The sequence below is a fragment of the Ovis canadensis genome, chromosome X (assembly GCF_042477335.2).
Source record: "Ovis canadensis isolate MfBH-ARS-UI-01 breed Bighorn chromosome X, ARS-UI_OviCan_v2, whole genome shotgun sequence".
Lineage (NCBI taxonomy): Eukaryota > Metazoa > Chordata > Mammalia > Artiodactyla > Bovidae > Ovis > Ovis canadensis.
In genome coordinates this window covers 135,595,348-135,620,984 of record NC_091727.1, presented here as the reverse complement: position 1 = coordinate 135,620,984, position 25,637 = coordinate 135,595,348, and the positions used below count along the sequence as shown (strand labels likewise).

Sequence of the window (25,637 nt, the reverse complement as noted above, 5' to 3'; positions counted from 1 at the left end):
CATTCACCTACTGATGGACACCTAGGTTGCTTCCATGTCCTAGCTACTGTAAACAGTGCTGCAATGAACACTGGGGCATACAGGTCTCTTTCAATTCTGCTTTCCTCAGTGTGTATGCCCAGCAGTAGGATTGCTGGGTCATATGGCAATTTTTTAAGGAATCTCCACACTGTTTTCCATAGTAGCTGTACTAGTTTGCATTCCCACCAACAGTGTAAGAGGGTTCCCTTCTCTCCACACCCTCTCCAGCATTTATTGTTGGTAGACTTTTTGATAGCAGCCATTCTGACCAGCATGAGATGGTACCACATTGTGGCTTTGATTTGCATTTCTCTGATAATGAGTGATGTTGAGCATCTTTTCATGTGCTTGTTAGCCATCTGTATGTCTTCTCTGGAGAAATGTCTGCTTAGTTCTTTGGCCCATTTTTTGATTGGATCACATAACATCAATTCTTAATGAGATACATCTTGTGTTGTCATAATTTTATATTACTGCTTCAACAATGGAGAAATCTAAAATACTCTTAGTATTTTGCAGATACATTGTATGTGTGTTTGTATATAATTCAATTCTTATATCTGTATATTCATATGCATATATTTTTGTTTAAAACTTTGTTACATTATTCATGCTATTTTATGTCTCTCTTATGTGTAAATATCAATGTGTCTATTTGCTTTTCTTTAATTTTACTGGTACTGAGAAACTTTGGATATTTGATTGCAGTTGTTTTCACCTTTGATTTATTTGTTGATAAATTTGAATATTACTGTTCTGAGTCACATTCATTTTTATGTAAATCACATTAGTTATATGCCACTAAATTGTATTCTATTATTTCTTCCATTTTATGATATCTTTAAGTGTATTGTGTTTGGCAATAGAATTTTTAATTTCCCCATATTATTCTAAACAATGCATATTATGTTTCACCATAGAAATAGTGAAATAACTATTGGTATGCTTTTCTTTATTGATTTCTCAAATATTCAAAGATATACTCCTTTTTTTTTTTGGCAACTCTGACCTACACCTTAGGCCCACTTCCACACCCCCACACCCCCATCTTCTGTCTGTGATTTTAGGAGTCAGTAGTTAAAACTCATTTCAGTCAATACTGTCCCCCTCCCTGTGGTCCAGTGATATAAGCAGACCATTTCAATCACTAAATTGAAAACCAGGGAAAAGTTAGTTATATCCATGAATCTGAGTGCATTCTTTAAATGAGGTTAATGAACCCGATTCAACATCACTGTTGTGAGATGACTGGGAAATTATGGGAAAAGTCTAGCCCATAGGAGGCTTTCATTAATTGTCACTCTTTGTTACATTCCACCTCCTCTCTCTTGTGAAAGAAATTATTTTGCCATTCACTTAATATCATAACAGTCATAGAGAACAATGAGAAGTGTAGAGGAAGACAGGAAAGTAGGTGCTTATTGTCATAGTGTATTACTCAGATTCGGTGGCATTTTTCTTTTCTGCATGTCACCAAACAGAGTTGGGGAATGGGGAGAAAACTAACTACTTTCTTTTATGTCAGGCAATATCCTCTCCCCTCTTTTTACTGTTTGATTGAACAGAAAACACAAAAGTTTCCGTTGTGCCTAAGAAGGAAGAAGTAACTGTATCTTAATTAGTATTTGTTGGCTGCTATAGTCCAAAGACAGGAAATTGTTAACTACCACACAGAGGTCAGCAGGTTCAAGTAAATCACTGCTAACCTTACAGGTCCTCCAAAGCCTTTGGGTATAAGCTGTGCAGAAGAATGTTGAGACCACTACAAAAACTCATGTTTTATATCTATTTGAGTGCATGTAAAGAATGGCCTCCATTCTATTCTAAAATGTGTACCACTGGTGAGACCTAAACCATACTCAGAATCCTAAACCATATTCAGAATCCTGCTGACCGAAAAGTCTGGGAAATGTCCCGCTTCTGCAACACAGAGGAGAACACAGAAGAGGATGGAAAGACTGTCCAAGACTAGTTGACAGTATCTGGGAAAGTCATCTGAGTTTTATTACTCTAACCTTCCTAAGTTTTTAAAAATACCTGATTCTCTATATTAAATAATTTGTTTGAAAAACCTAGTGCAATTTCTCTTTTGCTAACTGAATCCTGAGGGATGCACACTCCCCAGATTCTGACTGAGTAGTTCTTATACAGTTATATAGTTACATATGAACTGTGATTCATATTTTGAGAAACAATGCTTTTGAGGGATTCTCCCTCCTATACTGGAAGGGATATATTACACTCTTTTTTATGCATGCCTTGTCCTACTGGCTGTTTCAGTGGAATATTTCTTGTGTGTGATCTTTCCAGTAATTTCTTCAGTGAGTAAATGCTGCACTAACTTAGAGAAGGACAGGAAAGAACATTAGAGAAACCCAATGACTCAGGTAATCTTGGGTAAATTATTGAACCACAAAAACAACATAAAAATGTCCTTAAGAGCCTAGCACTCCAAGTCTCTGAGTTTGCTATTCAGCTCCAGCCAGTTGTTGGCAGTTAGGAATGCACAACAAATACTGCTAAATCTTCAAATGTTTTTAAGAGACTTTTTTTTCTTTTGTAAGGAATGCCAAATGTTTCAATTGTTGACAGGGAAGTAAATAAATAACTGTGCACTTAAAACACATCTGTGGGTCAGACCTAAGGACTTAGGGACCTAGGTTTAGGGACTATTGATTTTTGACCTTTGCCTAGGACTTCACTGTACTGGATCATGAGAAATCAGAAATAAACTATCTTTTGTTTCTAAATGGTCCCAGTCTATGGAGAAGAGAGGCACACATTCAAAATATGCACATGATATAGGTGTAGCACAGAAGAGGGTGGAATTAAGGCTAAGTAGGGACAGGACATGTTACCTGGGAGAGGTGATATATTATTTGGATTTCAAGGGGTATATAGGGATTCAGTAGGAAGATGCCTAATTATAGGGGAAGGGGACATTTCAGGAAGAAGACGCAATATATACAATAGCATTACATCATGAAATAACAGCTTGTATAGGAATCTGTAAGAAGATTTTAATACTGCTAAATAAATTAAAAGCAGTGTGGGGAGGTGGGGACAGTGGAAGGGGAACAGAATAGGAAGTGAAGGGGGAGACTACTAGTCCAAAACTGTGTCCTTTGACTATCTAACAGGCAAAGGCGAGACAGTGATAAATGGCAGGAATATGGAACTAGATTGGAGGGCTTGAGATCAGAGGAAAGGAGACCAGTGAGGCAAATTCTATAGTTCTAACAAGAGACAGTGAGGATTCGAAATAGGGCTGTGGAAGTGAAAATGCAAAGGAGAGCTTACCCAAGAGAAACTTTTGCACAGATGCACCATGACACATACCAACCAACAGAGAAATGGATGGATATTTTACAGCATTGACAGTGAGTGAACTACAGCTACATGGACGAATCTCAGAAACAAAATTTTAGCGAAAGTAACAAGCCCCAAAATGCTACCTAGAAAAATACATAAATTTTTGTCAAATTTGGAAACAAAACTAAACAACATGGTTTAGGCATATATCTATGTACTGGAACATATGTAAAAAGAGTATGGGAATAATAACTAATATGAATCAAGATAATTATTTCTTTGGAATTTGGGGGAAAGATGGTGAGGAGATTCAAATAGGTAATATTCGTTATATGGTTGGGTCCTGGGTTTCCAGTTTTTTAATTGTAATTTAGATGGGTAGATCCATAGTTAAGCAGGACTTTCGGGCTCGTGATGAAAATGCATCGTGACCAAGGCTTCTGCTATTTTTCTGTTCACTGAGGGCTATAAGAAAGGCGGGAGAAGATATATTTCAGAGCGATTTGGGTGATGGAGTAAATTGGTTTCCAGACATTCTTTTCTTTAAATTGGTTTTAGATTAGCTTCTCCAACGGAAAAGACATCACTGTGTGAAGACCACGTGCTTTTACATCCCGCGCTTTTTGCCCTTTGCCCTTGGCCGCTGTCGCTTCCCCTCCAAAGGGAGGTTGGTTACGCCAAGCCGTGGGGGGAAGGGAGGGGTGGCCCGCGGGTCTGAAGCGTTCCTATTGGTGGAGAGAAGGAGCGAGAAAGAGGCTGGAGCCGAGGCAAGGAAAAGAGGGGCTAAGGGGCGGGGCTAAGCGGGAGGCGGGGCAAGAGGAGCTTCACAGGAGTGAGGCGCAAGGGCAATTGTCGGCGCCTCGCTGCGATGGCGGCGGCGCCGAGCGCTGTCACACCGCTGGCAGCGGAGTCTTCCCCTCAGGAAGCTACCGTCTCTGTCGCCTCCTCCTCCTCCTCCTCCTCCACCGCCACCGCCTGCGCGGCGGCGGCGGCGGCGGCGGCAGCGGCAGCGATTGTGCCTGCCTCCTCCGCCACCTCCACGTCTGCCTGCCCGCCTGCCGGTGACTGTGGCGGCGGCGGCGGCGGCGGCGGCGGCTTTGGCGGCTCCACTATGGCGGCGGCGGGGAGGGGGGGCAGTAGGTTTAAAGTAGACACCCGCCCTTGCCTGAGAGAAGGTGAGTTCCCGTCCCGGGCTGTGGGGGAGGCCCCGTCTCCTTTGCTGCCTCTCTTCTGCCTGTCCCAGAGCGGACTGGGCGCGGCCCGCCACCGCCCCACCCCCCACCTGCTGTGGCGCAGTAAAGGCCAAGCTCGCCCCGCCCCGCCCCGCCGTGGTAGCCCCGAGTGTGCCAGAGGGGCGAAGCAGAGAGGGCCTTCCCTACCTCCTTCTGCCCGAAAAGGATGGGGCCCCCCAGGAAAAGGAACGCAGGTACTCACAAGCCAGGAGTTCGAAGGGAAGGAAAAAACCCCAAGCACTTAATCTCTCTCCCAGCCAGGGCGCTTTAGTGTGCTCTCTCTAGGAATCCGAGGTGTGATTTGGTGAGAGAGGGCAAGGTAGAAAAGTGCGCTGGAACTAGAAGGTCAGGGAAAGGGAAGGGGGACTGACGGCGACAGGGGCCAGAGGTGACAGAGAAACGGCCAAAGAAACGAGAGGGAGGAAATTTCCCTTTGGGGACATTCAGCATCCTTCAGTGTAGAAACTTAGAGTAGTGTATTTAAGGAGAGCCGGGATTAGACATTTCGAGAGGTTAGAGTGTATGTTGAGCTTTAAGGTAGGATCGGTTGGATTTTAGAGTCGTAGGGTCTGGTGGAGGGGGTTGTACTGAGGAAAGAAAAGTGGCAAAGGCACAGATTTCAGAATTTTCTCTATTTGAGGGTGTAACCTTCTAAAGCAAGGTTTTCGTGCCCATCTTTAAGGTGGTTTTGGCTTTAGTAAATAATGTACATACCAACACACATTACTCCTAACATAAGATATTTCGTGACTATTTCGGCCGAAGTGGTGTTTAGTTCACACGAAGTACTATATATTTGTGAACAGCCTACTAATAGCAAACTGTAAAATTTGCCATTGAATTGTGTTTTAAAGCAATTTTGGAAATGCTTCTTATCTGGGTAAGACCGAGTCCACCACAGAAGATCTCTGTAAAGCATTTTGCCATCGTAAATTTCGTTATTAATTTCCAGTATATTCTGTGTTACCGTTCGCTGCTAATTTGCCTCCAAAGTGAAAGATCGTGGACCCCAAAATAGAGTAAAATAATCAAAGTTACTTTTTCCTAGAAGTAGAAATAAAAGTATTCCATAAAAATAATTTTCACATTCTTAAATGATGTATCCCGTAACCTATGACATCTTTCAGTTTGGAGGAATGGCAAAGCAGAAGAAAATCCCGTACAATGTTTGTCATAGGCACATTACATAAATGGCACTTACTAAATATAGAAGTTAGAAATACACTGTACATGATGTTTTTTAAATTTATGATCTCTTTTACTGAAGGCAGCTTTTGAAAGACTTTTATTTAGTGTCCTCAGTCATCCTGAACTTAAACACAATTGCTCAGGGATCAAAGTATGAAACCTCCTGGAATTTTTGTTTTTATACCAAAGTTTCTGTCTATAAGCAACACGAAGGAGAGAGCAGCTTTTCAGGAGTCAAGATCACAGTTCAGTTTGATTCACATGGCCTTTTCACAGTAAGGTTTAGGACCAGCATCTTATGGAAAAGATGGCTTTTTGCCTGGCTCTGTGACTGACTTGGTTGCAGTATCTTTGAATATATGCAGGTATTAATGACTTTAAGAGTTATAAATTAAGAAAGTAGTGGCAATACCCTGTCTATACTACTTCTAGCTGGTAAAAATGAGGAGAGCCCTAAAATAGGAGTCTGCTGAATGTAGGTTCTGGTGTTAGTTTATCTGCTAGATTTTTCTGACCCTGAACAGATCTCAAGCTTCCTGGATTTGGATCTTGACATTTATGAAATACAGGTATTGAACTAGCCAAACTCTAGATCAATTTCAGATCTGAAAGTATGAACCGTGGTTTTGCAGTTCTGCATTGATATTCTTTCCATAGCATATCCATGGCTGTGCACTAGAACAGTGGTTCATAAACTATAGAAACCTTGACCAAGATTTATGACCTGACATTCAGTGAGTAATACAATCTTTGTTGTTAGTGTTGATAACAGTTTACTAGGATATGAGAAACCAAATATAATTGCTACCTAAAAATTATCTCTTACCATTTCATTTTGGGTAAATATCCTTCATTAACTGTTCAGTCCAAACCAAAACTCCTGATGTTTCACTTAAATGATACATAGTTGATACACTGTCCAAAATGCTATTTAGATATCAAGTTATTTTTGTTTAGATATTTATAGAGGCCATAAATTGTCACCAGTTATGATAGTGGATAAAGGAGAGGAGAGAAAAATGTTTCTTGGTGGTGTGCCAGTATCTTTTGCTTGTTTTGTTTTTGAAGTCCTAGTTAGATAACTAACAAGTGGCAAAGAATTGTCAAGATTCAGATTGACTTAGCAGCTGCAGCAGATAATTACAAATCCACTACAGATAGGACCATTAAAAGTTATTTGATAAAACCTTTGTTGATCCATTTTCAACTATAGTCAATACTCCTGAGGCTTTCATCTGTCTTGGGGTTGGTAATGAGCAAATGTCAGTGGAGATTAGAAATTGCTAAGCAGGGAAGATTAGAAGCTTTGAAAGGCTCCAAGTGGGAAATTGGACAATCAGCTTAAAAACAAATCAACAAATAAATGCCAAGTGAACACGTATGAAAAAACACATACAAAGAAACAAATTCATGGAAAGGGGCAAGTCATGAGATTTTCTAGGACCCTTCATATTTCATTCAGTGAAGTTTTTTCAAAAATGTATGAATGGCTCAAAACAGTTTTCATCCAGTATTGATGTTACCATGTGATCATAGTAAAAATCTAAACGAAAATAAACAGAAACCCTCTTATTTCCCTCTTCCTTTTAAGAAAAAGAAATTATTAAATAGATTCTGTTTTAAATTGGAAGACATCCTGGCATTTTACTTAATGATCTTTTTGCATAGCAATTACCTAACAAGGCTTTCCTTTGTCTTAATGTTCTTAAGTAAAGTTTCAAGGCCAGCATGAGAAAACCTAGTTAATAGCCTTTCTTTCATTTATTCAGGAATAATTTATTGAATGCTGTGTGTGTGTGTGTGTGTGTGTGTGTGTGCGCGGCCTGCGCCAAACACTTGGCTCAGTGCCCAGAATATACAAGCAAACTAGACGTAGCTATATTATAGAGCCCTAGATGTAGCTATATTATAGAGCTCAATAGTAGTGCTTGATAGTAAAATTATAAAGTAAAAATAAAATAATTGGGGAAAAGACAGTTTTAAGTGTAACTAGTCAGACTTCTAAGCTGTCAAGACTGTGCCATTGTTCATTGTAAATCTGTACTTTGCCCACATTGTCTCAAATATTATAGGCACACTAAAGCAAATCATATGATACATCTAATGTTGGTACTAAGGAAGAATAATTAGCCAACTGTTAGAATTAATTTTTAATTCTCTGCTTTTGGCAGGGTGGGAATATCTGGAGAGAGGTTAATGACCATTTCTAAGTTTCTGATCCTCTTCTTTAGTGTCAGTATGTGAAAATATTAACTAAGCATCTAAATTCATAAACATTTATTAATATTATATTCATCATATATATCTGTTAGGATATGAACTTTGATTCTTTTGCACCTGAAACCAGTCTTGCAGATCCATTCTCATTTACTAACCTATTGGAATGAGGGGCATGGTGACTTTCTGATGCAAAGTAGTTTTCATGGATCAAGTAAATTAGTGAATTTAGACAGGACTTGAATTCAGTTTCTAACTTCATAAGCATGACTGCTGGGCTAGCTAGCCACAGAGTGCTTATGATTTTGAAGGTCAAGAATTTAGTTTCAATATTCAATAAATATTAAACATACAACAAGCACTCCCAATTATTTTGTTAATTCCATTACATTTTATAATTGCTAATATGCCCTGAGAAAGCCTTCATTATTTTTTTATTATGATAATCTGTGTAAATAAAACTTGCCAAACTTGCCACCCTTGCCAATAGGTCAGGTACTAATTTTATAATCTGAGAACATAAAGGTACTAGATAGCATTATAGCTATGAGTGTTCATAATGCTGACAGGTACAGATCTGCATTTCTGGCACAATTAATCTATCTGAAAACTCCCTAAATGGAGTGTGCCTTTTGGGGAAATAAAGAGTTAAAACTCCTTGGCAAGGTTAACATCAGTTCCCTGGTGTCCTACAACTTAGTGTTGAGCTCTGCTCATTCTTTCCTAAGATAATGATGGTATTTAAAGATTGCAAGGGTCAAGTCAGCTATTTCTTAAAAATCCATTTTAATCAAGAATGTTTGAGAAAGATTATTTCTAAAGGTACAGTCATGGAGAATATAGTGCATATACTCCTGGTAGAATTAAAATGTTTACTTCTTAGCTTTCTTAATGGCTCCTGATTTCAAATCTGTGACTTAAGAATGAGATATATGTTCATAATATTGCAGCCAACCCTTTTGAGGTTTGCTGCATTCTTGTCCCTATTAAAATAGAACATGTAAGGCATTCTTTACAATGCTGCTTTTTTTTTTTTTTGCATCAAGATCAATTGGACTATGAAATTCTTACTTCAGCAAAGCATTAAAACAGTTAGTAGCTAGTTCTTGCCATAAACATCTGATGAATTGTCTTGAGGAAATTTGATGTTTTGTACAACTAAATCTATTGTCATGTAAGAAATGCAAGTAAGATTCATTTTAGTAAATACAGCCAATTATAAATTAGTCACCTAATTTGAATAAGCATAAACTTCTTATCAATTGTGGTAGTGTTCAGTTGCTAAGCCCTGTCTGACTCTGTGACCCCATGGACTGCAGCATGCCAGGCTTCCCTGTCCTTCACTGTCTTCCAGAGTTTGCTCAAATTCATGTCCATTGAGTCAGTTATGCCATCCAACCATCTCATCCTCTGCTGCCCCCTTTTCCTCCTGCCCTCAATCTTTCCCAAAATTAAGTTCTTTTCCAATGAGTCAGCTCTTGGCATCAGGTGGCCAAAGTATTGGAGCTTCAGCATCATCCTTCCAAAGAATATTCAGGGTTGATTTCCTTTAGGATTAACTGGTTTGATCTCCTTGCTGTCCAAGGGACTCTCAAGAATGTTCTCCAGCACCATAGTTTGAAAGCATCAATTCTTCGCTGCTCAGCCTTCTTTATGGTCCAGCTGTCACATCCATACATGACTACTGGAAAAACCTTTGTCAGCAGACCTTTGTTACTACAGACTTTGGTGAGCAAAGTGATGTCTCTGCTTTTTAATACGCTATCTAGGTTCATCATCGGAGAAGACAATGGCACCCCACTCCAGTACTCTTGCCTGGAAAATTCCATGGACAGAGGAGCCTGGTAGGCTGCAGTCCATGGGGTCGCTAAGAGTCGGACACAACTGAGCAACTTCACTTTCACGTTTCACTTTCATGCATTGGAGAAGGAAATGGCAACCCACTCCAGTGTTCTTGCCTGGAGAATCCCAGGGACGGGGGAGCCTGGTGGGCTGCTGTCTATGGGGTTGCACAGAGTCGGACACGACTGAAGCGACTTAGCAGCAGCAGCAGCAAGTTCATCATAGCTTTTCTTCCAGGAAGCAAGCATGTTTTAATTTCGTGGCTGCAGTCACCATCCACAGTGGTTCTGAAGCCCAGGAAAATAAAATCTGTTAGTTTCCACTTTTCTTCCATCTATTTGCCATGAAGTGATGAGATTAGATGGCCATGATCTTAGTTTTTTGGATGTTGAGTTTTAAGCCACCTTTTTCACTCTCCTCTTTCACCCTCATCACCAAAGAAAATTTAATTGGAGTGAACAAAGTTTCTCTTACCTAGAACTAAAGACATGTGATGATCTGGTTCTTTTCCTCAGAGGAAAGAGAAATTCTTTGCAAGGTTTTTAATTCCATTAGAGAGAATGAACCAAATTATAAGCACAGATTTCATTATTCTTTTCTGATTCAAGCCATATATGTTATTCTTTTGTCACAAAAAATCTATTTCATCCTTAATTGTCTGGTGTTGTCTAATAGTACTAGAAGGAAATTTCAAGTATGATCATTTGGATTTCACACTCAGTTGCATTTTGTATACAGGAACTTTAGCATAATATTGCAGCTATTTGGAGTAGACACAATCCAACAAAGTCCCTTTAAAAATGAGTTTCTGGCAAATGAATCCTCTTTGCTTTCCGCCCCCCCCCCCAAAGGCAGATATTGGTACAATCTAAATTGCATATATTTGTGTCAACACAGGGAATTTTAGTAATGCTCAAGTCCATGGTCCAAATGCACCTGTATCTAGAATCATATCTTTAAAATATTAACTTCTCCAGTCCTTTATTTCCTATAATCTTCCTGGGCCTAAGTTTCATCATTTAGAAATGAGGACATTAGACTAAATCAGTTATAAACTAGAGATAATTTTGCCCCACAAGGGACATGTGGCAATATCTGGAGATATTTTTGGTTGTGACAACTGGGGAATGCTACCAAATTCTATTATAGTTAATAGAGGCCAGAAAGGAAAGAAAGAAAGTGAAGTTGCTCAGTCGTGTCTGACTCTTTGTGACCCTGTGGACTGTAGCCTACCAGGCTCCTCTGTCCATGGGATTCTCCAGGCAAGAATACTGGAGTGGGTTGCCATTTCCTTCTCCAGAGTAGAGGCCAGGGATGCTGCTAAATATCCTACAATGCATAGAACAGCCTCTCACAACAATGAATTATCTGGCCCAAAGTGAAAATAGTGCCAAGATTGAGAAACTCTAGACTAGATTATCTCTCAAATTACTCTGATCTGAAATAAAGCAATTATATGTAATATTAAGTACAAGGTTCAAAGCTCCTGGAATAGTAAACAAGCATACTTTGAGTGCCTTTGTGTATTAAACACTTAAAATTTTTTTATTTTATTTCATATTCATCACATCCTGAGAGAGGTAATATATTTCTAGATGAAAAAACTGGCTCAGAGTGACTAAATAATTTTCTCAAGTTTATATAGTTATGGGTAGAGATAGGATTTGAATCTGTTTGACCAACTCAAAAGCTGTTTGTTTTTTTTTTTACTACTACCCAATGCTCTACTACTTATTGTTTTACTACTACCTAGTACTGTAGGTCATGGTTTTTTCTCCCATTCCAAGTTATTATGAAAGTTTTATTTTCTAAAGTCATGTAAACATTCCTTGTAGGAAGGAAGTAAAGAGATTAAGCACATTCATTAATAGAAAATTGGTTGATTCATTCTGTAACCAAAGGCTAAACTATACATAAATATAATAAAATTGTAGGAGCATCAAATACACGAACTCTTTTTTATAAGATCCCATTTATAATTTGTCACAAAATCACTGTTTCATTTAAAATAGCCTTCATAAATGTTATTCAGTAGAAGATCATTTGGGTCAAGAATCTGCCTGCAATGCAGAAAACCAGGATTCAGGCCCTGGGTTGGGAATATCCCCTGGAGAAGAAAATGGCAATCCACTCCAGTATTTTTGCCTGGAGAACCCCATGAACAGAGGAACCTGGCAGGCTTCAGTCCATGGGGTCACAAAGAGTCAGACACGACTGAGCGACTAACACTACGCTACACTTGTGGCACTAATGGTAAAGAATCCATCTGCCGATGCAGAAGACATAAGAGACGTGGGTTCGATCCCTGGATCAGGAAGATTCCCCTGGAGGAGGGCCTGGCAATCCACTCTACTATTCTTACCTGGAGAATTCCATGGACAGAGGAGCCTGGCAGGCTACAGTCCATAGGGTCACAAAGAGTTGGACACGACTGAAGCGACTTAGCATGCAGGCACACTACTGCTAGCAAAACAAAGGTTTATTACTTGTTTATGCAGTTTCTTGAGTGACAGGTTGGCTCTGCAGGTTGTCAACTGCCTTTCATGCCATAGTTCAGGGAGAAGAAGGATGCTTTGAATTTTTTTCAATATTTTATTTTTTATTGTCATATGCATAATATAAAGGTTTCCATTTTGAGCATTTTCAAGTGTGCAGTTCAGTGACATTCATGTTATGCCACCTGCACCACTATCCATGTCCAGAACTTTTTCATTGCCCCAAACTGAAACTTTTGTTACCTGACTGTATTTCTACACTCTATAGAACTTGCTGATTCTGGAAAAAACAGATATTTAAAAGTTATTCTTAATCTTTTCCATATCTATGAGTTTAAGCTCTCACTCCATTATCAGACTTAGGTTCTCTTCCCATGTTGAACCTAGTTTTTGACAGTACTTCTTTATTCCCCATTGCTTTTGTTTTATGTTAAAACACAAAGAAATGGTATCAGCATCAGAAATTCCTGTATGCTTCAAAGACACTATATCCCAGTCCATATTTGAGAGTATACCAATATATCATTAACATCTCACTACCAATCTGCCCTAAGGTGTGCTTTGATTCAAAGTATAAATCTTACAAAGCTATGGTTTTTCCAGTAGTCATGTATGGATGTGAGGGTTGGACTATAAAGAAAACTGAGTACCAAAGAATTGATGCTTTTGAAATGTGGTGTTGGAGAAGACTCTTGAGAATCCCTTGGACAGCCAGGGGAGCAAACTAGTCAATCCGAAAAGAAATCAACCCTGAATATTCACTGGAAGGACTGATGCTGAAGCTGAAGCTCCAATACTTTGGCCACCTGATGTGAAGAGCCAACTCACTGGAAAAGACCTTGATACTGGGAAAGACTGAAGGAGGAGGAGAAGGGGACAATAGAGGATGAGGTGGTTGGATGGCATCACCGACTCAATGGACATGAGTTTGAGCAGGCTGCGGGAGTTGGTAATGGATAGGGAAGCCCGGTGTGCTGCAGTCCATGGGGTCGCAAAGAGTCAGACGTGACTGAGCGACTGAACTGATGCATATTTTTTCCAGGATTATGACAGCAGGCAAAATATGTCAGGGAATGAAGAACATCTCAGAAGTGCTATGTTAGGAATATTAAAACAGTATACTTGAGATTAACTGGGAGATGTTTACCATCTATGTTTAAAGCATCTTATTTGCTGCATACAGAAGAGGAAATCACATTTCACAGCATTCAGTATTTTTCATTTGATATTCTAATATGTAATCTATCTATATTTTAATCCTTGCTCTCCAACCAAATTAGATTGAAAGATGCAGGACCATCTGCCGTGAATATGGTGTATTCTTTGTAATTGAAAACTGAGCCACTTATACCTAAATTATAACTAAAATAATACTTCAGTTTGCTGAGAAGATGTTTTCTTTCTGACACTAGCTATAATGACTAAGACCTTACACTCAGAAATATGTGTGTATTGCCAAGAAATATTTGAGAAAGAACCAGCTTTTGGGTTAGGACATAGACAAGGAGATGCTAATAATGGAGGATTAGGGGAAGAAATACTGGGACCTTTTGAAGTTTTAGACCCATAAAGTGTGTATGAACTGAATAGCTGCTTAATACTTCAAATCATCTTTTGTGCTTTCCTGGTAGGCTTATTATTTGGAAAAAGCTAAGTTATTTGGGTCCTTCTGTAAGTACCCCACCAAAATTTTGCTTCTGTATGTATTCTAAAATACAGTCTTTTCCCTTGACCATCAACCCGTGATATAGTCAAGTACAAAAGAAATTACAGAAATGGTAACCTGATACATGGTATGTCTGTGATATGTTCTTAGTTATATGGCTAGTTAGTCACAGGGTAAAGTCTGTAATACAGCCTCCCTCTTTCTAGTGCTTTTTACAATCTTATTGCTTTTGGAATTAAAAATTTATATAAGCCCATATTTTAGCAATAAACCAATAAAAATACATTTATTTCCTATTCTAACCAGTTTAAAAAAGACATGGTGAGAGTATAATGAAGAAAAGAAAAGAGAGGAAGATAGAAATCTCCAAGTTTCTTCAGCTATACCTTGGTCCTGCTTCCTATCAGAACCAGCTCTTGAAGTCTAGTTCTTTGAGAGAACACTTCAGTTCCTGGCATGTAGTGATTGTTAAGTAAACATTAGTTTCTCTCTCAGCCATCTTCCTCACAGTCGATGTCATTTACTCATCTGACTCCTAATTTAACATCTGCTTCCTGACGTTGGCCTTCCCCCTGAAAAACATCTGTACTATCACCAATTTTCTCTCCTATTTTCAGAGCTGGCTATAGGCCGTTTTTTTCTGGATGTCCCAAAATCATGTCTCAAGGAGTGGGGATTAGGGTAAAGCAGGGCCTAAAGTAATATTTATTTAGCACCCTGTGTGAATCAAACATATGTTTCTTATATATGCCAAACCTAGAGAGGAAGTTTCTCATTCAAGACTTCGGTCTTTTTAAGAGCCAGCTCTCAGGGAAATATTGGGCAGACTTAGGTTTGAATCCTGACTCACACTTACTAGCTGTGTGACTTTGTGACAATTGCTTGACTTCTCCAAGCCTCACATAGCACCTTTAGAAAGTAGATATTACATTTGTGTCAGATTTAGGGGAAATGCAGCTTGAGGAGAATTGGTAGTATGGCATGACCTCTGAAAAACAATACCCTATCATTTGTAATTGCCCTCAGTAAAAAGCCACCTTCCACAATCCTCCTGAGATAAATCTGAATGTATACGGGATCTGTTTGGGGGTCCAGAAAAATTCCTATCTATATAACTATGTCCTGGAGGTACAGAGGTTATTCACTTTCAGGTGGAAAATAAGTTTGTATTTTAGTAAAAAATTAGCATGAGTTAACAGTATGATTTGACCACCCAAAGATGGTAAAGCAATATTAGGCTGAACTACTAGAAGAAATATTCAAAATAAGGAGCAGAATATACTTAATATTAGTGAATTGTACACTGAAGAATGATTAAGGTGGTAAAATTTATGTTATATGGGTTTTTTGTTACCACAGTTTAGAAGATTAAGGTGATTTCATTTTATTAGTTTGTTCTGAGTGTTTGTGTTACACTTTATGAATGACATGGATGTAGTCAAACTAGTTAGAGATCTACAAATCATGCTGCATGACAGAACTGGGGTCAACTCACAAAGAGGCTCAAGAGGAAGGGAAGGAATAAAGATGTTATGATTCTCTAAAAATATTTAAGAAGAAAGTGTATGTTTTCAATGACTTAAAGGAATAGAACTAGGACTAGGGGAAGCTCTAAGATAGTGATTCTCAAAGTGTGGTCCCCGGACCAGCAGCATCAGCATCACTAGGGAACTTTTTAAAAATGTACATCCTTGAGCCCCCTATCCTGGGACTATGGAATCAGAAATCCTAGAATGGGGTCCAACAATCTCTTTAAACAAGCTTTCCAGGTGATTCTGATAGCATACTAAAGTTTGAGAACCCCTATACTGTAGGAAAACAGATTTCAGTTCAACAAAAAGAAGTAAAAATTTGGCTGCTAAAAAAGATAGCAGTGATTCTCAACCTTCGCTGTGCAACAGAGTCACACACAAAGCTTTGAAAAAACGAAACTATGGCCAGGAACCACTCCCAGAGATTTGAGTTAATTGGTCTGGGATGGAGCCTGGGCATTAGTGTGTTCTGAAAACAACCAAGGTGATTATAATGTGCAGCCTGGGTTGAGAACTACCTTGGTGGAAGACTCAACAAGGATCACTAGGTTGGCTGTTTAAAGATATTACTTAGGGATCCTATTTACAAACACAGATTCTTGGTCCTCAATCCTAGAGATTTAAATAGATTTGAAGTAGTGCCAAAGAATATTTTCTTTTTATTTCCTCCCTCCCTTCTTCCTTCCTTCATTAAAAAAAATCTCTTCATGTTACACTACAACTCTGTTAGCTTGATAAGTATTCTAGATGACCAACTTTTGTATAAATCATCTTATTTACTAAAAAGATATTGTACAGTCATTATGGGTAAGGATCTGAGCCTGTCCTCTCGAGCATGGTTGATCATGAGAATGGCTTGTGGGTGGATGGGACCACCCACAGAGAGCTTTATTTTGATTCAGCATGTTTGATTTTGAAGCTGTGCCTGTGAATTTGATGTGAAACCCTGATTCAGAATGATTCTTACCTGAAGGTTTGTTTCTGAAATTTTGAATGTAGATTTAATCATCTTTGAATTAGGAAAGTGTGCTATATAAGTACACCTTTTAAGTACACTCTAATATGCAACATCACTCTGATGTCTTCTTTTTGAATTTTAGATTTTTTTGTGTTTTAATTTTTGATTCACTAAAGTTAACATATTCATTATATTATACCCAAAAGGATAATTTGCTTTTGACAAGTAATTGTAGATGAATGAATTGGATAAAAGGTCAGAGGTCTACATCTTGGATCAGCAACAGCATCACTTAAGCTTAAATGCAATGAAGGCTTATCATATTCATGGCAAGTTTTAAGCTCAGGCTATAATACCCTTTAGTTTCCCATAGATATGGGTGGCTCTAGTGGTAAAGAACACACCTGCCAATGCAGGAGACATAAGAGATGCAGGTTTGATTCCTGGGTCGGGAAGATCCCCTGGAAAACATGGCAACCCACATCAGTACTCTTGCCTGGAGAATCCAATGAACAAAGGAGCCTGGCAGACTACAGTCCAGTTCAGTTCAGTTCAGTCGCTCAGTTGTGTCCGACTCTTTGCAACCCCATGCACTGCAGAACACCAGGCTTCCCTGTCCATCAACAAACTCCCAGAGCTTGCTCCAACTCAGGTCCATCGAGTTGGTGATGCCATCCAACCATCTCATTCTCTGCCATCCCCTTCTCCTCCTGCCTTCAATCTTTCCCGGCATCAGGGTCTTTTCCAAGGAGTCAGTTCTTTGTGTCAGGTGGCCAAAGTATTGGAGCTTCAGCATCAGTCCTTCCAATGAATATTCAGGGCTGATTTCCTTTAGGGTTGGCTGGCTTGATCTCCTTGCAGTCTAAGGGACTCTCAAGAGACTTCTCCAACACCACAGTTCAAAAACATTGATTTGGCACTCAGCTTTCTTTATAGTCCAACTCTTATATCCATACATGACTACTGGAAAAACCATAGCTTTGACTAGACAGACCTTTGTTGGCAAATTAGTCTCTGCTTTTCAATATGCTGTCTAGGTTGGTCATAGCTTTTCTTCCAAGGAATAAGTGTCTTTAATTTTGTGGTTGCAGTCCCCATCTGCAGTGATTTTGGAGCCCCCCCAAAATAAATTCTGTCACTGTTTCCATTGTTTCCCCCATCTATTAGCCATGAAGTGATAGGACCAGATGCCATGATCTTAGTTTTCTGAATGTTGAGTTTTAAGCCAACTTTTTCACACTCCTCTTTGACTTTCATCAAGAGGCTCTTTAGTTCTTCTTCACTTTCTGCCATAAGGATGATGTCATCTGAGTATCTGAGGTTACTGATATTTCTCCCAGCAATCTTGACTCCAGCTTGTTCTTCATCCAGCTCAGCGTTTCTCATGATGTACACTATATAAATTAAATAAGCACGGAGACAATATACAGCCTTGACATACTCCTTTTCCTATTTGGAACCAGTCTGTTGTTCCATGTCTGGTTCTAACTGTTGCTTCTTGACCTGCATACAGGTTTCTCAAGAGGCAGGTTAGGTGGTCTGGGATTCCCATCTTGAAGAATTTTCCACAGTTTTTTGTGATCCACACAGTGAAAGGATTTGGCGAAGTCAGAAAAGCAGAAGTAGATGTTTTACTGGAACTCTCTTGCGTTTTTAATGATCCAGTGGATGTTGGCAATTTGATGTCTAGTTCCTCTGCTTTTTCTAAATCCAGCTTGAACATCTGGAAGTTCACAGTTCATGTACTGTTGAAGCCTCGCTTGGAATTTTGAGCATTACTTTGCTAGCCTGTGAGATGAGTGCAATTGTGCAGTAGTTTGAGCATTCTTTGGCATTGCCTTTCTTGGGGATTGGAATGAAAACTGACCTTTTCCAGTCCTGTGGCCACTGCTGAGTTTTCCACGTTTGCTGGCATATTGAGTGCAGCACTTTCACAGCATATTCTTTTAGGATTTGAAATAGCTCAACTGGAGTTCCATCACCTTCATTAGCTTTGTTCATAGTGATGCTTCCTAAGGCCCACTGGAATTCGCATTTCAGGATGTCTGGCGCTACATGAGTGATCACACCATCATGGTTATCCAGATCGTGAAGATCTCTTTTGTATAGTTCTTCTGTGTATTATCTCCACCTCTTCTTAATATCTTCTACTTCTGTTAGGTCCATACCATTTCTGTCTTTTATTGTGCCCATCTTTGCATGAAATTTTCCCTTGGTGTCTCAGATTTTCTTGAAGAGATCTCTAGTCTTTCCCATTCTATTGTTTTCCTCTATTTTTTGCATTGATTACTGAGGAAGGCTTTCTTATCTCTCCTTGCTATTCTTTGGAACTCTGCATTCAGCTGGGTATATCTTTCCTTTTCTCCTTTGCTTTTTGCTTCTCTTCTTTTCAGAGCTGTTTGCAAGACCTGCTTAGACAACCATTTTGCCTGTTTGCATTTCTTTTCCATGGGGATGGTCTTTATCACTGCCTCCTATACAATGTCATGAACCTCCATCCATAGTTCTTCAGGCACTCTATCACAGCTAATCCCTTGAATCTGTCACTTCCACTGTATAGTTGTAAGGGAATTTGATTTAGGTCATACCTGAATGGTCTAGTGGTTTTCCCTACTTCAATTTAAGTCTGAATTTGGCAATAAAGAGCTCATGATCTGAGCCACAGTCAACTCCCAGTCTTGTTTTTGCTGACTGTATAGAGCTTCTCCATCTTTGGCTGCAAAGAATATAATCAGTCTGATTTTGGTATTGACCATCTGGTGATGTCCATGTGTAGAGTCTTCTCTTATGTTGTTGGAAGAGGGCATTTGCTATGACCAGTGTGTTCTTTTGGCAAAACTCTATTAGCCTTTGCCCTGCTTCATTTTGTACTCCAAGGCCAAATTTGCCTGTTAGTGCAAGTATCTCTTGAGTTCCTACTTTTGCATTCCAGTCCCCTATAATGAAAAGGACATATCTTTGGGGTGTTAGTTCTAGAAGATCTTGTAGGTCTTCATAGAACTGTTCAGCTTCAGCTTCTTCAGCATTACTGGTTGAGGCATAGACTTGGATTACTGTGATATTGAATGGTTTGCCTTGGAAACGAGCAGAGATCATTCTGCTGTTTTTGAGATTGCACCCAAGAACTGCATTTTGGACTCTTTTGTTGACTGTGATGGCTGCTCCATTTCTTCTAAAGGATTCTTGCCCACAGTAGTAGATATAATGGTCATCTGAGTTAAATTCACTGATACCAGTCCATTTTAGCTCACTGATTCCTGAAATGTTGATGTTCTCTCTTGCCATCTCCTGTTTGACCAGTTCCAGTTCATCTCGATTCATGGACCTGACATTCCAGGTTCCTATGCAATATTGTTCTTTACAGCATCAGACTTTACTTCCATAACCAGTCACATCCACAACTGGGTGTTGTTTTTGCTTTGGCTCCATCTTTCTGGAATTATTTCTCCACTTTCCTCCAGTAACATATCGGACACCTACCAACCTGGGGAGGTTATCTTTCAGTGTCATACCTTTTTGCCTTTTCATACTGTTCATGGGGTTCTCAAGTCAAGAATACTGAAGTGGTTTGCCATTCCCTTCTCCAGTAGACCACATTTTATCAGAACTCTCCACCATGATCCGTCCATCTTGGGTGGCCTACATGGCATGGCTCATGGTTTTATTGAGTTAGACAAGGCTGTGACTACAGTCCATGGGGTCACAAAGAGTCATATGTGACTTAGCTTACATGCACCTCTTATATTCGCTTCTTCCTTTCTATGCCTACTGCCCACTTCTGGTTTAACTTCATGACCTTTTGCCTGCGACTGATTCCTAACTCATAGCCCTATTTAAAGTCACTTCTTTTCCCTTGAATGCAGAATTAAGTCTAAATGCCTTAATGAAGCCATTTATGAGTTAGGCTCATTCCAAGCTTTGAATTATTGTCCTTCATATCCTTGTTGTTGTTCAGTTGCTCAGTTGTATTTGACTCTTCATGACTCCATGGACTGCACACGCCAGGCTTCCCTGTTCTTCACTGTCTCCCAGAGTTTGCTCAAACTCATGTCCATTGAGTTGGTGATGCCATCCAATCATTTCATCCTCTGCTGCCCCCATCTCTTCCTGCCTTCAGTCTTTCACCAAATCAGGATCTTTTCCAATGGGTCAGCTGTTCGCATCAGGTGGCCAAAGTATTGGAGCTTCAGCTTCAGCATCAGTCCTTCCAATGAATATTGAAGGTTTATTTCCTTTAGGATTGGCTAGTTTGCTCTCCTGGCTGTCCAAGGGACTCTCAGGAGTCTTCTCCAGCACAGAGTTCGAAAGCATCAGTTCTTTGCCGCTCAGTGTACTTTATGGTCCGACTCTCACATCCATACATGACTACTGGAAAAACCATAGTTTGAACTATATGGACCTTTGTCAGCAAAGTGATGTCTCTGCTTTTTGTTTATTATTTTTTAATATAAATTTATTTATTTTAATTGGAGGCTAATTACTTTACAATATTGTATTGGTTTTCCCGTACATCAACATGAATCTCTTGTGGCTCAGCTGGTAAAGAATCCACCTGCTATTTGGGAGAACTGGGCTCAGTCCCTGGGTTTGGAAGATCCCCTGGAGAAGGGAAAGGCTACCCACTCTCAAGTATTCTGGCCTTGAGAATTCCATGGACTGTGTAGTTCATTGAATCACAAAGAGTTGGGCATGACTAAGTGTCTCTGCTTTTTAATTAGCTATCTAGATTTGTCATAGCTTTTCTTCCAAGGAGCAAGTGTCTTTTACTTTCATGGCTGCAGTCACTGTCCACAGTGATTTTGGAGCTCAAGAAAATAAAATCTTTCACTGTCTCCATTTTTCCCCATCTATTTGCCATGAAGTTATAGGACTGTATGTCATGATCTTTGTTTTTTGAATGTTGAGTTTTAAGCCACTTTTTCAGTCTCCTCTTTCACTTTCATCAAGAAACTCTTTAGTTCCTTTTTGTTTTCTGCCATTAGGATGGTGTCATCTGCATATCTGAGGTTATTAATATTTCTCCTGCCAATCTTGAATCCAGCTTGAGCTTCATCTAGCCCAGAATTTCACGTCATGTACTCTGCATATAAGTTAAGTAAGCAGGGTGACAAAATACAACCTTCAAGTACTCCTTTTCCTATTTGGAACCAGTCCATTGTTCCATGTCCAGTTCTAACTGTTGCTTCTTGACCTGCATACAGGTTTCACAGGAGGCAGGTCAGGTGGTCTGGTATGCCCATCTCTTTCAGAATTTTCTACAATTTGTTGTGATCCACACAGTCAAAGTCTTTCAAGTAGTCAATGAAGCAGAAGCGGATTTTTTTCTGAAATTCCCTTCCTTTTTCTATGATCCAGTGGACATTGGCCATATGATCTCTGGTTCCTCTGCTTTTTCTGCATCTAGCTTATACATCTGCAGTTTGTTGATTCATGTACTATTGAAGCCTAGCTTGAAGGAGTTTGAGCATTACCTTGCTAGCATCTGAAATGAGCCCAGTTGTGCAGTAGTTTGAACATTCTTTGGCATTGACCTTCTTTGAGATTAGAATGAAAACTGACCTTTTCCAGTCCCGTAGCCACTGCTGAGTTTTCCAAATTTGCTGGCATATTGAATATTGCAATACTTTAATAGCATAATCTTTTAGGATTTGAAACATCCTAAAATATTTCAAAGGATGTCCAAATGACCACACAATTGCACTCATTTCACATGCTAGCATGGTAATGCTCAAAATCCTTCAAGGTGGGCTTCAATAGTACATGAACTGGAACTTCCAGATATTCAAGCTGAATTTAGAAAGGCAGAGCAACCAGAGGTCAAATTGTTAACATCTGTTGGATAATAGAAGTAGCAAAGGGATTCCAGAAAAACATCTGCTTTATTGACTACACGAAAGCCTTTGACTATGTGGATCACAACAAAGTGGAAAATGTGAAAGAGATGGGCATACCAGACCACCTTACCTGCCTTCTGAGAAACCAGCATGCAGGTCAAGAAGCAACAGTTAGAACCAGACATGAAACAAAGGACTGGTTCCAAAATGGGAAAGGAGTACGTCAAGGCTGTATTTTGTCACCCTGCTTATTTAACTTATATGCAGTGTACATCATGTGAAATGCCGGGCTGGATGAAGCTCAAGCTGGAATCAAGATCGCCAGGAGAAATATCAATAACCTCAGATATGCTAATGACACCACATTAATGGCAGAAAGCAAAGAGGAACTAAAGAGCCTCTTGATGAAGGTGAAAGAGGAGACAGAAAGCTGGCTTAAAACTCAATGTTCAAAAAGCAAAGATCATGGCATCCAGTCCCATCACTTAATAGGAAATAGATGGGGAAAAATGGGAACGGTGACAGATTTTATTTTCTTGAGCTTCAAAATCACTGTGGATGGTGACTGCAGCCATGAAAGTAAAAGATGCTTGCTCCTTGGAAAAAAAGCTATGACAAACCTAGACAGCTTATTAAAAAGCAGAGACATCACTCTGCCAACAAGGGTTCGTCTAGTCCAAGCTATGTTTTTTCTGTAGTCATGTTTGGATGTGAGAGTTGGACCGTAAAGAAGGCTGAAGGCCAAAGAATTGATGCTTTCAAACTGTGGTGCTGGAGAAGACTCCTGAGAGTCCCTTGGACAGCCAAGAGATCAAACCAGTCAACCCTAAATGAAATCAACCCTGAATATTTATTGGAAGGACTGATGCTGAAGCTCCAATAGTTTGACCACCTGATGCGATGATGTTGGGAAAGATTAAGGGCAGGAGAAGGGAGCAGTAGAGGATGAAATTGTTGGACGGTGTCACCGACTCAATGGACATGAGTTTGCGCAATCTCTGGGAGATAGTGAAGGACTCGGAAGCCTGGTGTGCTGAAGTCCATGGGGTCGCAGAGTTGGACCCGACTGAGCAACTGAACAACAAAATATTTGAAATATGAAATCATATTCTTGACCCCCCCCCCAGTACCTTTATTCCACTCTTCTATCTGAATTTTATACATTGTTTAAAGCTAAGTTCAAAGCCTGTTTTCCTCTAGAAAGCTTTCCCCAAACTTCTCAGCAGGAATACATTGTACCTTATGTCTTATATCACTTATGACATTTTGATCTTTGGATCATAGTTCTTTCTATACACATCTTCCCTGATAAATTGTAAATTTCTTGAAATTAATAGTTATTCACTTGCTGCATCATTTCCAACATGTGGGACAGTTCTGTATGTATAATGGAAAAGGTCAAGATAAAAAGGTTAAATTCCAGCTCCAAGGAATAACGCATGTGATAAGTTTTCTTGATTTCAGTGAATCCTAATTTCCTAACCTTCAGAATTTGGGAAATAACACTTACCTCACAGATTTGTTTTAAGGACTAAAAGAGTAAGCTATTATCTTGTTTACACACACACAAAGGCCATCAATAAGTACTCTTTATTTTTTTCTTTATCTTTTTCCAAAATGTGTACCATAGTATTTTGAAACTAACCTCAGTAAATAACAATAAATCTTAATGATGCCCACGACATTGAGGGCCTGCACTCAGGTAGTGTTATGGGAAATTTAAAGGAAGAGATGGATATTAAATAACATGAGTTAGAATGGACAAGAAACAGAGATTTGCTGTGGCGAGTAATGGCTGAGATTTTGAGTCTGGGATATCATACCATTTAATAAAGAAATACAGACCAAGAACTTGTTTGAGAAAATGAGTCTAAGGCAGTAAGTTTAGGCAATACCATTCTAAAGGAAAGTTTAGGGGTACCAGTAATTTCATGGGCTTCGTGGCAATGATTTGGATCACCAGTAATGAAAGACTGTTTAAAAAACTCAGCCTTCATATTTCCCAACTTGACTGTCACTATCAGACCTTGACTATTAGAAGTAGGGAAATCTGGAATTAAAGTTTGATCTAGGAAAGAAGTGAATGTTAAATCTTAGGAATTCTTGAACCTCTAAATTAGTAGTTTCCTTTTGCCTTCTTAATGGAAACTTCCCCTCTGTAACAAGTTATGTTGCCACCAAATGATAATATTTGCTTATTATTACAAATTTTAATAGGAAGTTCAAGATCTTATCACTGTGCTCATTGCATATAGTAGTTAAGGGAAGTCCTGAAATATATTAAACTCTTTACCTTGCTGACTTTACAGTCAAAATTAGAGAAATGATATATTTTAGAACAACCTAAATATAATTCAGAGGGGATAATATACATTATAGGCATAAATTTATAACTGTTCAACTTGTTTTTGACATGTTCCTTGTTACAATTATTATTATCTTGAACATGCAATTTAAGTAAGCCTTTTTAGTCCATACAGTGGTACTGAAAACTAAAGCTCAGTTGAAGATATCCAATATAACTTTGAAAATAAATACTTTTAAAGGTTTTTAAATAGAAAGTCCTACGTACTTCTTGCAAAAATTAAAATAGTTGTACAGAAATTAAAATGTTACATTTTCTCCCTTTCATCCTTTTCTGGCCCTCCTTCCCAAAGTTAATCATTTTAAAATTTAATTTATATCTTTCCACATATTTATATGTGATGTATATTTAATTTTTCTTAGTGTTGGAAATGAATGTATTATATTCATTGTTCTACAATTTTTTATCCATTTGATATGTCATGGGCATTTCACCATGAAAGTATGTGTAGTATTGGCTTATTCATTTAAGTAGCCAAACAGCAAGCAAAATTTTGATGTTTTGTGATTTATACCTTGTAGATACACTAATAAATTTTGGCAGAATACATTGTAGCTGTTAGGAAGCTTAGACTGAAATGTGGACCTCAAGTGTAAATACAGAAATTTTTGACTTGTGTTATTACAGTGAAAAATGCAGCATAAGTTGTGGATGTTATTAATAATACTTTGGGGCCTTGTGCGAGATTTGTTTGGCCAAATGAGTGTGCCAATGTTTGTATAACAATGGAAAATGTTTGCCTACTATGGACAAAGTTTTTCTGTGGTTCCATGTGATTTTGTGTTAGTTGCTCAGTTGTATCTGACTCTTTGCGATCCCATGGACTCTACCCCACCAGGCTCCTCTGTCCGTGGAATTCTCCAGGCAAGAATACTGGAGTGGGTTGCTGTTCCCTTCTCCAGGGGATCTTCCCAACCCAGGGATCAAACCCTGGTCTCCTACATTGCAGGCAGATTCTTTACCGTATGAGCCACC

At 39.1% G+C, this 25,637-nt stretch overlaps 1 protein-coding gene and 1 long non-coding RNA gene across 14 annotated transcripts in view; one reads left to right on the top strand and one right to left on the bottom strand.

The window, feature by feature from the left end:
- Nucleotides 1-25,637, bottom strand: part of LOC138930584 (uncharacterized) — a 112,608-nt gene that overhangs the window by 80,406 nt on the left and 6,565 nt on the right. The gene's annotated exons all lie outside the window — the stretch shown is intronic.
- ZMAT1 (zinc finger matrin-type 1) overlaps nucleotides 4,129-25,637 on the top strand; it is a 42,506-nt gene continuing 20,997 nt past the window's right edge. For 6 of the 12 annotated variants that reach the window (XM_070291044.1, XM_070291043.1, XM_070291047.1 and 3 more), the window contains exon 1: nucleotides 4,129-4,508. In XM_070291044.1, coding sequence (XP_070147145.1) covers nucleotides 4,202-4,508 — 307 coding nt within the window. In that variant the 5' untranslated portion in view covers nucleotides 4,129-4,201. Of the gene's footprint in view, nucleotides 4,509-4,655; nucleotides 4,760-25,637 lie in introns of those variants that run through there. The other 6 variants (XM_070291050.1, XM_070291049.1, XM_070291051.1 and 3 more) reach the window with 1 other exon arrangement.